General features: G+C 56.1%; 1 protein-coding gene across 2 annotated transcripts; it reads right to left on the reverse strand.

The window, feature by feature from the left end:
• Nucleotides 1–1,892: 1,892 nt before the first annotated feature.
• On the reverse strand, nucleotides 1,893–8,627 carry CUNH10orf82 (chromosome unknown C10orf82 homolog). 2 transcript variants are annotated; one of them, XM_045582231.1, is made up of 5 exons: nucleotides 8,513–8,626; nucleotides 4,541–4,759; nucleotides 3,451–3,637; nucleotides 2,620–2,717; nucleotides 1,893–2,182 (listed from the first exon to the last, which is right to left on the reverse strand). In XM_045582231.1, the coding sequence occupies exons 1-5, from the start codon at nucleotides 8,544–8,546 to the stop codon at nucleotides 2,025–2,027; spliced, it is 696 nt and encodes a 231-aa protein (XP_045438187.1). In that variant the 5' UTR covers nucleotides 8,547–8,626; the 3' UTR covers nucleotides 1,893–2,024. The 2 variants fall into 2 exon arrangements, with proteins under 2 accessions (XP_045438187.1, XP_036295071.1); XM_036439178.2 differs by lacking the exons at nucleotides 1,893–2,182; nucleotides 2,620–2,717 and having other exon boundaries at nucleotides 3,447–3,637; nucleotides 8,513–8,627.
• Nucleotides 8,628–12,566: the final 3,939 nt, after the last annotated feature.

Below are 12,566 nucleotides of genomic sequence, written 5' to 3' on the forward strand. Positions count from 1 at the left end.
TCTTTGTCCTCTTTTCTTTTTTAAAAATATTTTTTTTTACTTTTATTGATTTCAGAGAGAGAGAGACGGAGAGAGAGATAGAAACATCAATGACGAGAGAGAACCATTGATCGGCTGCCTTCTGCACACCCCACACTGGGGATTAAGCGTGCAACCCTGGCATGTGCCCTGACTGGGAATCAAACGGTGACCTCCTGGTTCATAGGTTGACGCTTAACCACTGAGCCATACTGACCGGACTGTCTTCTCTTTTCTTTCTTGAACTGACTGGATGGAGAAACCATGGAGCTAGAGAAAAGTCAGCCTTGTAGAGCCAGCCAGTCACCCCTCCCGGAGGGGGCGTGAGGACCAGACACCCGTGCCTCCCCTCCCACATCCGGCCTCCAGGGCAACTGTCAGTTTTCACGTGAGAAGGAAGAGGCGATCCCGAAGGACCATTTTAATTGCCATGGAAGTCAGACCATCCTGACAGGAGACCCTGGTATCAAAGGAAATCATGCACCCTCCGATTCCTCAGCCCACCGAGCGCAAGGAGCTTTGTCTGCTCCGGTAACGGCATTGTTTCCAGTGGCAAGAATGAGCTCGTTAAGGATACAGCCTGTGCTAATCATGATAATTTGCCGGACACTCCAATCATCTCTCTACCTGCCCGGACAGACAATGCCCTGGCAATTGTAGGCTAGCGGGGGGAACAAAAAGGATCAAGATTAGGGAAAGAATTGCCATGCAGAACGGCTTCAACAAAAGAAGTTACAGGTTCGCATGTTGAACCTGGTGATGTTAATCTTGACATTGTAGAAGAATTAGATACTATGAATCAATTTTTTAAATCGCCTTTATTCAACTTTGGGAACTGCCATGGGGTGGCTGTTCTCTTGCTTGTGTTTTACAAGAGCCACTTTTAATTTTTTTTATTATTTTTTAAATATGTTATTGATTCATTTAGAAAGAGAGGGAGAGGGAGCAGGAGAGAGCTAGAAACACCAATTGGCTGCCTCCTACAGACCCCTACTGGGGGTTAAGCCTGCAACCTGTGCCCTGACCGGGAATTGAACTGGAGACCTCTTAGTTCGGGAGATGGCACTCAAGCAAATGAGCCACACCTGCCAGGCCAGGAGCCATTCTGTAAAGATTGGTCTCAGGTGAATTGGTTGGAGCTTAAATGTTGATGCGTGATGTGATCCGGTGGATGAGGTTAGCATGAGGGCAGTTCCAAGGAATCGCTTTGGTCTTAGGTCCCCTTCATTTCCTGGGCAACGGTCTCAGTCAGCTTGAGCCCAGAGCAGTCATCCCCAAACTCTGTGGTTTGGGAGGGGGACCAGCCAGCGGCACCTCCTGTGGCTCATGTCTGAGAGGCTGGACGGCAGGCTCACTGCCCACCCAGGCAAGGAAGGGGTCTGTCTCCTGAGTTCTCTTCTGGGAATGGTGGGGTCCCACTCCCCGGGCTTCTGGAAAACTGGGAACATCCCAGCTACTCGCTGAGCTTTGCCCCGCCCTTTGAAGAGAGAGGCAACCTCTGTTTTCCCCCCGAATTTCCACAGGCAACAGCTATTGTTAACATAATCAGAAAGAAATGTTGTTGTTTTTTTAAGAATCCTTATTTGAGCCCAGTGTGTGGCCCTCCATGGCCAGGAGGCTCTCCTGGGCACTGGGATGCTGAACCCCCAGGGCGGGGCTGGGGGTGGCCTCTGTGACAGCGTGGGGACTCCCAGGTCAGGAGGCTGGTGGGGACCGCCAGGTTCGAGGCCAGGCAGGGCTTCCATGGCAGCCTGGCCCGGGTGCGCGGCGTTGCCTCCGGGTTAGGAAGACTTGGGCCCCGCCTGGCCCTCCTCCAGGCCGGAATCAGGGAAAGCCGGCCGGAAGCCGCTGGGATGCTGAGAAGTACACTCTTTATTCCCACAGGACAACAGAGGGTCTGCCAGCCCGCCAGGGTGGAAGGGACTCTCATGCACAAAGCTCCCTAGTCCTGCTGGGGGTAGGGAAGGCGGCTCCTCCCTGAAGGCTGGCTAGCTCCCGAGCGCCCCCTAGAGTCCACTCTCCCCGGGCGGCTCTCCCAGGGGGCCGTTGTCTGAGGACAGTGGCTCCAGATAGAGCTTCCTGCTCGGGCTCTGAGCAAAGTCACACCTCCCCGGAGGCCTGGGGTGCTCTATCGGGGGTATCGCAAGGCCAGGACAGGTGCTGTCTGCAAGACAAACCGTGCAGTGAGCTGCAGGCGGTGCCCAGCGGTGCAGAGGCCAGTGCCAACATGCCCCTTATTTCCACTCCCCCGTTTTTAAAAACAGCAGGAAGGGCCCGGGGCCCGTTTGGCTCGGTGGATAGAGCACGGATCCGTGGACGGAAGGGTCCAGAGTTCGATTATAGTCAAATGAAAGGGCCAAGGTTTGATTCCGGTCAAGGCCATACCTCGGTGGCAGACTATCCCCAGCCCTGGTCAGGGTGCATGCGGGAGGCAGCCAGTCAATGTGTCTCTCACATCAATGATCCGTGTCTCTCTCTCTGTCTCTCCCCCTCCCTTCCACTCTCTCTAAAAATCAATGGAAAATATCCTCAGGTGAGGATAAAAAAATAAAAATTAAAATTAAAAAATGCCAGCAGGAAGGGGGGAGGGCCCTGACTTACCTGGCAGAGAGAAGTCCGGGTACTTGGGCAGCCGGTCACGCTGCAAAACTCTCGGAGGAGGCGGCGGCGGCGGCTGCGGGGACTTCACTCCGTAGATTCTAAAACGAGGACCAAAGTCATGGAGTCACCCTTCAGTTAGTAACAGAGAGAAGAATAAAGAGAATCTATGCAGTCCCTGTGTGAGCACGAGATGTTTATTTCTGATCCTTACCCTTTATCCTAACGGTAAGGGTCCTCATCTCCATTTTACAGAAGGGGAAACTGAGGCCACACGAGCCACCCTGCGCCGTGCCCTGCCCCTGCCCTCCCTCGGCACCCTGGGGCCGTGGTCGGCCAAGTCATTAGTCCACAGAGCCAAATACCAACAGTACGACGACCGAAATTTCCTTTGAGAGCCACATTATTTTTAAACTTAAACTATATAGGTAGGTGCGTTGTTATTAACTTCATTAGGGTACTCCTAAGCTGGCCTTTGCTAAAAACTCAAGGGACCAAAGAGCCGCATGTGGCTCGAGAGCCACAGTTTGCCGACCACTGCCCTGGGGCCTTAGGTTGCTGCCAGGAGTGTGAGCCTGTTGTTTTTTCCCCCCTCCCCACCTCTCCCTGTAAATCAGGGAGGACCACGGGGAGGATTTGGGGAGGATGCTGGGCCCACAGGGGGCCGGAAGGTGGGGCTGGCTGCTAGGAAGGCCTGGCGGTTACAGAGGAGGCCGGTGTCAAACAGACCAGACACAAACCGTTCCGGCGTTGACCACCAGGGGGCGGCTGGGAAGCCCTGGCCGGGATCTGCCCTCCCCCTGGTCGCCTGGGCTCCTCCAGGGCCAGACTCACTCCGCGTAGGGCTTCAGGTGCGCCCTCCTGGACCGCTCCATGAGGTCCAGGAAGTCCTGGTAGCAGTTTCTGGCCATGACCGAGTACCGGGTGGCGCAGCCCAGCTCTGTGACGCTGGCTCTGGGCAGGTATCCCGCCCAGCCCGGGATTGGGGGCTCCTCCAGCGGCTTCCTCAACTGTTGGCATTCTGTACAGAGACCCACGCTTCCTGAGGGTTCGGAGAAGCCACCCTGGGCGGGGCCCCGTTAACTGGCATCCCAACCATTAGCCCCGGCGAACCCCTGGGCCTGTAGATACCCTCACGGCAGCTGCCACTGGCTGGTGGGCTCCCCGTGCCAGGCACCTTGGCTGGAGTTATATAGACAGCCCCCCACGCTATTTGGGATTGACATGGACAGCGGGCTGGAGCCCGACGAGTTGGCGGGTAAGGCCGGTTGTGGCAGCTCAGAGACCCACTGATCCCCACCCACAGGCCAGGCCGAGGGACCCCACAGTGCACGAATCCTCTGCCTCTAGTGGTAATGATAATAAAGAAAAACAGCCCATTGGGTCCCCTTTCAGCCTTTCCCCCTGAAAAAAAACTGTCCCGGGCAAATCACTGTTGTGATTATTCACAGGACATCGTCATATTCTCCGCAGGTTCTGTGGTTATCAGTGCCAAGCCCTGTCCCACCCAGCGAGTACCTGGAGGAGCTGGGTTCGAACCCGGGTCTGACCTCAGACAAGGGGCATCCCCGTGGAAGCCTCACTTTCCCCATCTCTGAAATGGGTATGACAGCATTGCCTGCGCAGGGCTGCTGCTGACGGTGGGAAACCATGGTGCCTGGCACGGAGCCCACCCAGAAGGCAGCGGCCGGAATGTGGTGGGGTCTCTCTCGGGGGCTCCTCGTTCCCAGCACCCTGTCCCCCGACCTGCACCCCTCCCCTCTTCCCCGGAAATGGGTGCTTCTCGTTTTAAGAAACTGGGCCTTTCCACGTTCGCTGCCGCCTGGGGCTTTGGATTGTGAGGCCCCCGTGGCAGCTCGGTGGGCCTGCCGGGCCTTGACCTTGGGCCCCAGGGTGACGGGGGCAGCCCTCGGGGAGCCAGTACCCAGGAGCAAGGGGTGGTACTGCTGGTAGTACTGGTGCAGCGCCCGCAGGACCGTCTCCTCCTGGCAGATGGGCTGCAGCTTGGGGGCGGTGGCCACCGCGTGGCAGAACTCCTTCTGCCGGTCCCTGTAGCGCTGCGTCTTCTCCCGGAAGGCCTGCAGGCAGCGGGACATGTGGTCCTCGCTGGAGGTGCCCTCGCAGCTCAGGTACGGCACGAAGCCTGCGGGGGGAGGGGAGGGGAGGCGAGCCAGCCTTCACAGAGCCCAGACTCCCAGCGCAGAGCGTGGGGTGCCTTCCTGGGCCCGCGGCGCGGCCTGTTCCTAAAGGCCCTTGGGAAGGCAGGGCCGCTGTTCCCCGGTGGCTGGGCCCTTCTACGGCCACAAAAACAGTGACCTTGGAGCTGGGGGTTGGGGGGGGGGGGGGGTCCTGTGTCCACAAAGGCGATGGCAGGCCTATCTCTGCTAGCAAAGCCCCTGGTGAGAGGCCGCCCGAGAAATGGGGAAAACGTGTAAGGGGCCTGAAATGACGGTCTGGGGAGCAACGGAAATGACTCGTGTGTTTAGAGAGAAAGCTCATTTTCCTGGACACTTCCCAAAGGCAATCGGGCATCTTTCTTGTCCGACCGCTGGGAAAGGGCGGGCTTATTAAAAGCACAGGCCTGCCAAAACCAGTTTGGCTCAGTGGATAGAGCATCGGCCTGCGGACTGAAAGGTACCAGGTTCGATTTCGGTCACGGGCACGTACCTTGGTTGCGGGCACATCCCCAGTGTGTGTGTGTGGGGGGGTGTGCAAGAGGCAGCTGGTTGATGTTTCTCTCTCATTGACGTTTCTAACTCTCTATCTCTCTCAATTCCTCTCTGTGTAAAATCAATAAAATATATATTTAAAAAAAAAGCAAAGCACAGAACCCATTTTTTTTTTTACCATTTCCTACAAAATACCAGATAATCATTACAATCACTGTAGGTAAAGCACAGCTATGTATTTACACCAGATGCTGAAATCCTAAGTACTAGAATACTGTCAAAGCAAAACCATTTTTTTAAAGGAAGAACAAATAAGGGAAAACTGGGTAAAAACTTGGCTTTAAACCGCCAAATATCATAAAGGAGCCCTCCTGCTTGAAGCCCAATCTGTCTGCCTTGTCCCCACATCAGGAAAAGCTGGCTTCCTAGTGGAAAGGAAAACCCCCCACCGCTGGCCGCCTCAAAGAAGGATCTAGTGACTGGCCTGACCTTGAAGCCCTCCAAGGTCAGTCTCCCGGACCCGTGGGCAACTAGCACACACCCTGATGTCAGTGGGGAGACTGGGGAAAGCAGGGCCTTGCCACTGTGGCTTCTCCTCCGACGGGGCCCACTTTGATAGGCGTAGATTTCAATCATCGTACAGGTGCACAAACAGGAACCGGTTTGGCTCAGTGGATAGAGCGTCGGCCTGCGGACTGAAAGGTCCCAGGTTCGATTCCGGTCAAGGGCATGTACCTTGGTTGCAGGCACATCCCCAGTAGGGGGTGTGCAGGAGGCAGCTGATTGATGTTTCTAACTCTATCCCTCTCTCTTCCTCTCTGTAAAAAAATCAATAAAATATATTTAAAAAATAAAAATAAAAAATAAATAAATAAAACAGGAATAGAAGCTTCCTTTTCTGAGTCTTGCTAAAAGGGCCAAGGCATTTTCAATAGGTGACACAGGCTGGCTCCTCTAATCCCCACAACAATCTTATACAAAATCCATCACTACCCCTCGCGGTTGGCCGAACTGTACCTCCCCAATGCAAGTTCTAACCCCCTGCCCCTGTGAAGGTGACCTTATCTGGAGATAGGGTCTTTGCTGATGTCCTTAAGGATCAGACGTAAGATCATCCCAGATTTAGGGTGGACCCTAGATTAAGGTGACCAGATGTCCTGCTTTTGGCGGGGCAGTCCCGATTGTTAAGAATTTGTTAAATATCCCCCAACAGTGGGGACGCGGGACAAATTGTTAAAAATCGGGACTGTCCCACCAAAAGCAGAACGTCTGTCTGGTCACCTTACCCGGCCTATCACATGTGTCAAACACAAGGCCCGCGGGCCAAATCCGTCCCGCCAGGCCTTGCAAAGTGGCCCGCACCGCGCTGTCATCACTGCACTCTGCTGCGTTTCCATCACAATGACAGTTTATGACTGTTCAGTAAACCATTCGGCCAGCGATTTAGGCTGGATTTTAGATTTTGGCCCCTTCTCTGATTGAGTTCGACACCCCTACATCCAATGCCTGGTGTCCTTATAAAAAGGAAGGACTGAGCTCGGAGACACACAGACACAGGCGAGGGCCGGAGGCGGCGGGGACGCCGCCACCAGCCATGGAACTCAGGGGCCCCCAGAAGGTCCTCCCCTGGGGCCTGCGAGGGAACACGGCCCTGCCCACTCTTTGGTTTCAGACTTCTGGCCTCCAGAACGGTGCTGTATCAAAGGCAGCCCTCGGAAATGAATGCACCCATCTTACGGATGTATTCGCTTACCATGGAGAGGTAAGTCACTCGCAGCACACAGACAACGGCCAGGCAGCACCTGGAACCTCCGTCTGTTAGATCCCAAAGCCTGTGGTCACTGCCTTTGTGGAAACGGGCCTTCCCTGTTGGACCGGGTGAGGCTGGGCAACCACGGAAGAGGCCCCGAAAATCCTCTCCTGAGGACAAGTGAGAGGGAGCTGAGGGCCACAGGGATCGCTGGATTTGTGACAGCCTGCCAAAAACCGGTTCCAGCATGAAATAATTACAAGAGTTCCATCAAAAGGTTCATGGGACCGAAACCAGTTTGGCTCAGTGAATAGAGCGTCGGTTTGCCGACTGAAAGGTCCCAGATTCGATTCCGGTCAAGGACATGTACCTTGGTTGCGGGCACATACCCAATGGTGGGTGTGCAGGAGGCAGCTGATGGATGATTCTCTCTCATCGATGTTTCTAACTCTCTATCCCTCTCTCTTCCTCTCTGTAAAAAATCAATAAAACATATTTAAAAAAAAAAAAGTTCATGGGACTTGGGGAGCTCAGCAGGGTGCAGTCACATGTAGTTCACCTGTTGGAAACGGCTAAAAGGCACTTCCCCCAAACCTGAATAGGATTGTTAACTGCCAGACAGCTCAGACTATTTTATTGCCTCCTGTTAGCCAAACACCTGAACAGCTGTAGGCTATTCCCCAAACTGACAATCTCTGTAAACCCTTTGATACCAAATATACCTTTGAAGCGTATATTTCCACCTTGCCTCAGGACAAATTGTGTTTAATAAAAGCACGGGTCCTTGGTCAAGGGTAGAGCTTTCTAGCTCTGCCAGATGAAGTCCTCTGACCCCCAATGCCTCTCAAAACTATCTTTCGCCCACGGACTCCTTCTTAACCATCTACATGCAGCCCTTTCTCCAGAATGCTGAGCCCTTTGCAAGGCTTGAAAAAGAACCCGGGCAACAGCCGTGTGACCTGGTACGCGCTCGGTGGCCAGGAACTGGCCAGCCCGTTAGGTGGGGTGACCAGTTGTCCAGGAGCCAAGGCGTTTCCTGGAACACAGGACTGACTGTCCGTGCTAAAAGCCGGGCCGTTCTGGGCAGCCGGTCACCGTCCCTCTTGAGGACGGGAGGAGAAACGGGACCGGAGGCACAGTCTATTGGAAAACTCCAGAGAGCCCAGCTGGGGAAGGAGGCCGGGGCCTCAGCACTGTGTCCAGTCTGGTCCAGACCCATTTGGTGGACATTAACTCCCACCGGTCTTGTCCTGGGGGATTTGGCCTAAGCTGTGTCTCTCACTCACTTATCAGAGCCCAGTCATCAGCCGCCCTCAGCAATGGGGCGCTCTTAACACGTGTCTTAGAAGCCAAAGCACTCGTCCGGGCCCCGCCGGCCAGACAGACGTGGGCAACGGTCCAGAGCAAGGCCCGTCCGTAGCCAGGACTCTGGCGCTCATGCCAGGCGCATCTCTGCCCCACGTACCACACCACTTACCACCGTAGCCTGGGGTGACGGGCAGCTGCCTCATGAAGACCCGGGGCGAGGCCACGTCGCGCTCTGACAATAAAGGGAAGACGGGATGGGACTCGCACCCAACGTCCCTGCGTTAAGAACTCACGTCAAGCCGAAACCGGTGTGGCTCAGTGGATAGAGCGTCCGCCTGCGGACTGAAGGGTCCCAGGTTCGATTCCGGTCAAGGGCATGTACCCTGGTTGTGAGCACATCCCCAGTAGGGGGGTGTGCAAGAGGCAGCTGATGGATGATTCTCTCTCATCGATGTTTCTAACTCTCTATCCCTCTCTCTTCCTCTCTGTAAAAAATCAATAAAATATATATTTTTTAAAACAAACAAACAAAAAAAAAAACACCTCATGTCAAGGGGGCCAGAGCCTTGGGCGTAGAGTGAGCTTGCCAGGGGCCCGGAAGGAGAGCAGCTCTGCCAACTGCACCAGGACTCAGGCATGAATTAGGTACCAGGTGTACGGACCTCCCCCCACCCTTGTCCCTGCCCTGCCCCCCCCACCTTCCATCTACCCTCACTAGGGCCACCAACTGTGACGGAGGTAAGGAATGGGAAGATGGGAAGATGGGGGACCAGGAAGCCCCCACATAAGATTGGAGAACCTTTGGGGGGGGGTGATGAGGCACTCTCACCCTGAGCCTTTCTTCATCCAGGGGGAATCAGGTCTCCATGGTGATTTTTGCGGCCCACCCCCCACTCCCTCAGGACACCTGGTAGGATCTGAAGACATGTGGGGATGTCACAACGGGGGGATGGGGTGCTCCTGGTATCTAGGGTCCTGGGTTTGATTCCGTATCGAGGATGCTGCTCAACATCCTTCACATCTCAGGGCGTCCCCACAGCAAAGCGGCAGAACGCGCTCTGGCTAAAGGGACTGGAAGTCCCCAGAGGCTGACATGGAGTCCAGGGCGTCTGAGAGAAGGAGGTGGGGACCCTGAGCATCAGTGCCTGTGGATGCGGCCAAACAGCCAGGCCCCTGCCCTCTGCAGGGCTGGCCTGCCTGCGGGCCCCTCTGGGGTGGGCAGGCCCACCCGCCAAGCCAGGCCATCTCTTAAAGGGGAAGCCCGCCCTCCCTGGCCGGTTTGGCTCAGTGGCTGGAGCATGGGCCCCGCGGACTGAAGGATCCTGGGTTCCGTCCCGGTGGGGGATGGGGCACCTACCGTCGTTGTAGGGGGGATGTCGGGCTCCATTTGGGGAGCACGTTGAAGACAAAGGATCCATGTCTCTCCCTCACATTGATGTTCCTCCCTCTCTGTCTCTCCCCTCCCTTCCACTCCGTCTAAAAATCAACGGGGGAAAACCATGTTTTAAAAAGGGAAGCGATGCCCTCCCCGTGGGACACAGGCCTCGGGGTGTCAGGTTCGGCGGGCAAGGATGGGAATTGGACATGCAGAGGCCGCTGGCTAGAGGACACGGGAGGCTGCATTCCTGTACAATCCTCACCGCCACGCCTCTCAGGGTCAGCTCCTGTTCCGGCCCCCATCTTACAGAGGGTGGGTGGGAGGCACAGAGGCTGAGAAACCGGTTTGAGGGCTGTGGCATCCAGGGAGGATGAGGGACTACCTCAAACTCGAGGGGCAGGATTTTGTTGGCCAAAAGCAAGCCACTGGAGCGGGAGCAGCTGGGAGGCCTGCCTGGAGGAGGGGGCAGGGAGGAGGAGCTTAGAGGGGAGATGTGCGAAGGGCTGGGGGGGCTGAAAGCTGGGACACCGGAGCCCACCTCCCCTTTCAGAGCCCCTCCCGAGGGGCTCACCTGGGCAGGCCTGGTAGCGGCCCGGCGGAGCCTCCAGCACAGGGTGGCCTCCAGGCCTTTGTGAGCTCACCGCTGGGGAGGGGGGAGAGAGGGAACGGGGGAGGGAAAATGATGGGGGGAGGGGGAGGGGAGTAATGGGTCCGGCTTCTCAGCCTGCTCCGCCCCCCGCCTCCCCCTCCCGCAGCCCCACCTGGATGCCAGGGAGGCGGGTGAGCCGAGTGAAGGTGGGGGCGCCCCGCTCAGGAGCCCCACAAAAGCCTGGCCTCCGAAGCAGAACTCCTTCTCAGTCTCCCCAGCACCCCCTCTGGGTTTGGAACTGGGGGGCGGGGCACGCGAAGGGATCGGGGCCAAACCGCCTCCTGGTGATGCGGCCCAGGCAGCCTGCAGGGCGGGAGGTGCTGGTGCGGAGAAGGGAGTCTCCCTCTGCGCCTTGTGGGGGCTGCCGGGCGGGGAGCAGCCTGGGCTGGGCGAGGAGAGAGGCCCATCCTCGGCTTGTAAGTACAGGTGTGTCCCCTGGGCTCCCCCCCCCCCCCCTTTGTCCGGTAGGAAAGGCGGGTTTCCAGGTAGCCTGGACAGATAGCAGGGAGTAGGGCGATGCAGCAAAATGGGGGGCCGCAGTCCCTCCTGCCTGGTTTTGTGGGCACTGGGGAGAGGGGGCCTGAATGGCGTTGGATTGGCACGAGGGCCCACTGGTGACTCGAAGGGGATGCGAGGCCTCCAGCCTGCTGGCCCCCGGGATGCGCCGGCTCCCGTGGGCAGCCAGTTCGGTGTGCCCGCTGGGACGCCAAAGGCCCAGGGCCTGACCTTGAGCCATTTGCCAACAGCCTTTTGGTTTGGCGGCCACGGAGCAGCCCTAGGCCTCGCTGGCTTATCTGCCTTCTCTCCGCCTGGGAGGGAAAGGGGCAGAGACATCCAGGGAGCCTGCCTTCCCAGCGGACAGAGGGGCGCCCTCGTGTGGGAAGGGAAGTTAATAAAGCTCCGACACCTAAGGAAGAACAGAGACCTCTACCTCCACCTGCGATGGGTAATGATGCATCTAGAAACCGGTTTGGCTCAGTGATAGACCATTGGCCTGCGAACTGAAAGGTCCCGGGTTCGATTCCGGTCAAGGGCATGTACCTTGGTTGCGGGCACATCCCCAGTAAGAGGTGTGCAGGAGGCAGCTGATCGATGTTTCTCTCTCATCGATGTTTCTAACTCTCCATCCCTCTCTTCCTCTCTGTGAAAAACCAATAAGATATATATTTTTTTAAATAAAATAAAATAAAACTCCATTTACACATTCAGGGTGGGGGGAAAAAAAGTCTGGGCCACGCCACGTCCGAGTTCTGCTTTATTAGACATCCGTGAAGACAGTTTGCAGATACAACCTTGTCGGTTCGCCACTAAGTTCTGTGAAGCTTGAACAAGACCCACGCGAGAATCCAGCTCCTTATTCCGAGCAGACGAGAGGTCTGACATTATGGCCACCCCCCTTTTACACTAGCCATCCAGCTAAGCCATTTCCCGGCATACATACGTACATAGGCAGCATCATCACAGCTGTTTAGTCTCTACAATGTGAGGGGCGACCGTCGGCTAATATTGCATTTTTGGCTCCTGGGTATATTAGTGCATGCGATTCTTGGCCACCCTGGTGGTTAAAACCAGACCTGGACACTAAAAGCTAAATTTGACCTAAGTTATCATTCTAGGGGAGGGCAGGCTCTGTGGACGGGACGCGTCTCAGCTGCCGCTACGCACACACGCTCGCACGGCTTCCCCTCTTTTCTCTCCGTAACTCGTCTGCTGTGGAGCACTGACTGACGCCTGCCGAGTACGGAAAGGGCGGGCACAAAGGAAATCTTTTGACGCTTCTGCTTCCAGGAAAGGTGAACATCGGGTAACAAGCCGGGGACGATTAAATGATGGGTCAGAACAGGCCTTGCAGAAACTTCCTAAGGTTGGAAACTGTGTCCTGGTGTACTCACCTAGCCAGTCCTCCCACTCTAGAGTATTTCCGTGGGGGAAAGGGGAGCAGGGATAAATTTGGGGGGTGCCCCTAAGGTAAGGTGACCAGACGTCCCAATTTTTAACAATTTGTCCCATGTCCCGTGGCGTTGCGAAAATCGGGACTGTTTTTAAAACGCCTCAGGACGAATTGATAAAAGTCCGGACTGTCCCGCCAAAAGCAGGACGTCTGGTCACCTTACCCTAAGGTAGGGGTGTCGAACTCAATCAGAGAAGGGGCCAAAATCTAAAATCCAGCCTAAATCGCGGGCCGAATGGTTTACT

The sequence above is a fragment of the Pipistrellus kuhlii genome, unplaced genomic scaffold (genome assembly GCF_014108245.1).
Source record: "Pipistrellus kuhlii isolate mPipKuh1 unplaced genomic scaffold, mPipKuh1.p scaffold_m20_p_15, whole genome shotgun sequence".
NCBI lineage: Eukaryota > Metazoa > Chordata > Mammalia > Chiroptera > Vespertilionidae > Pipistrellus > Pipistrellus kuhlii.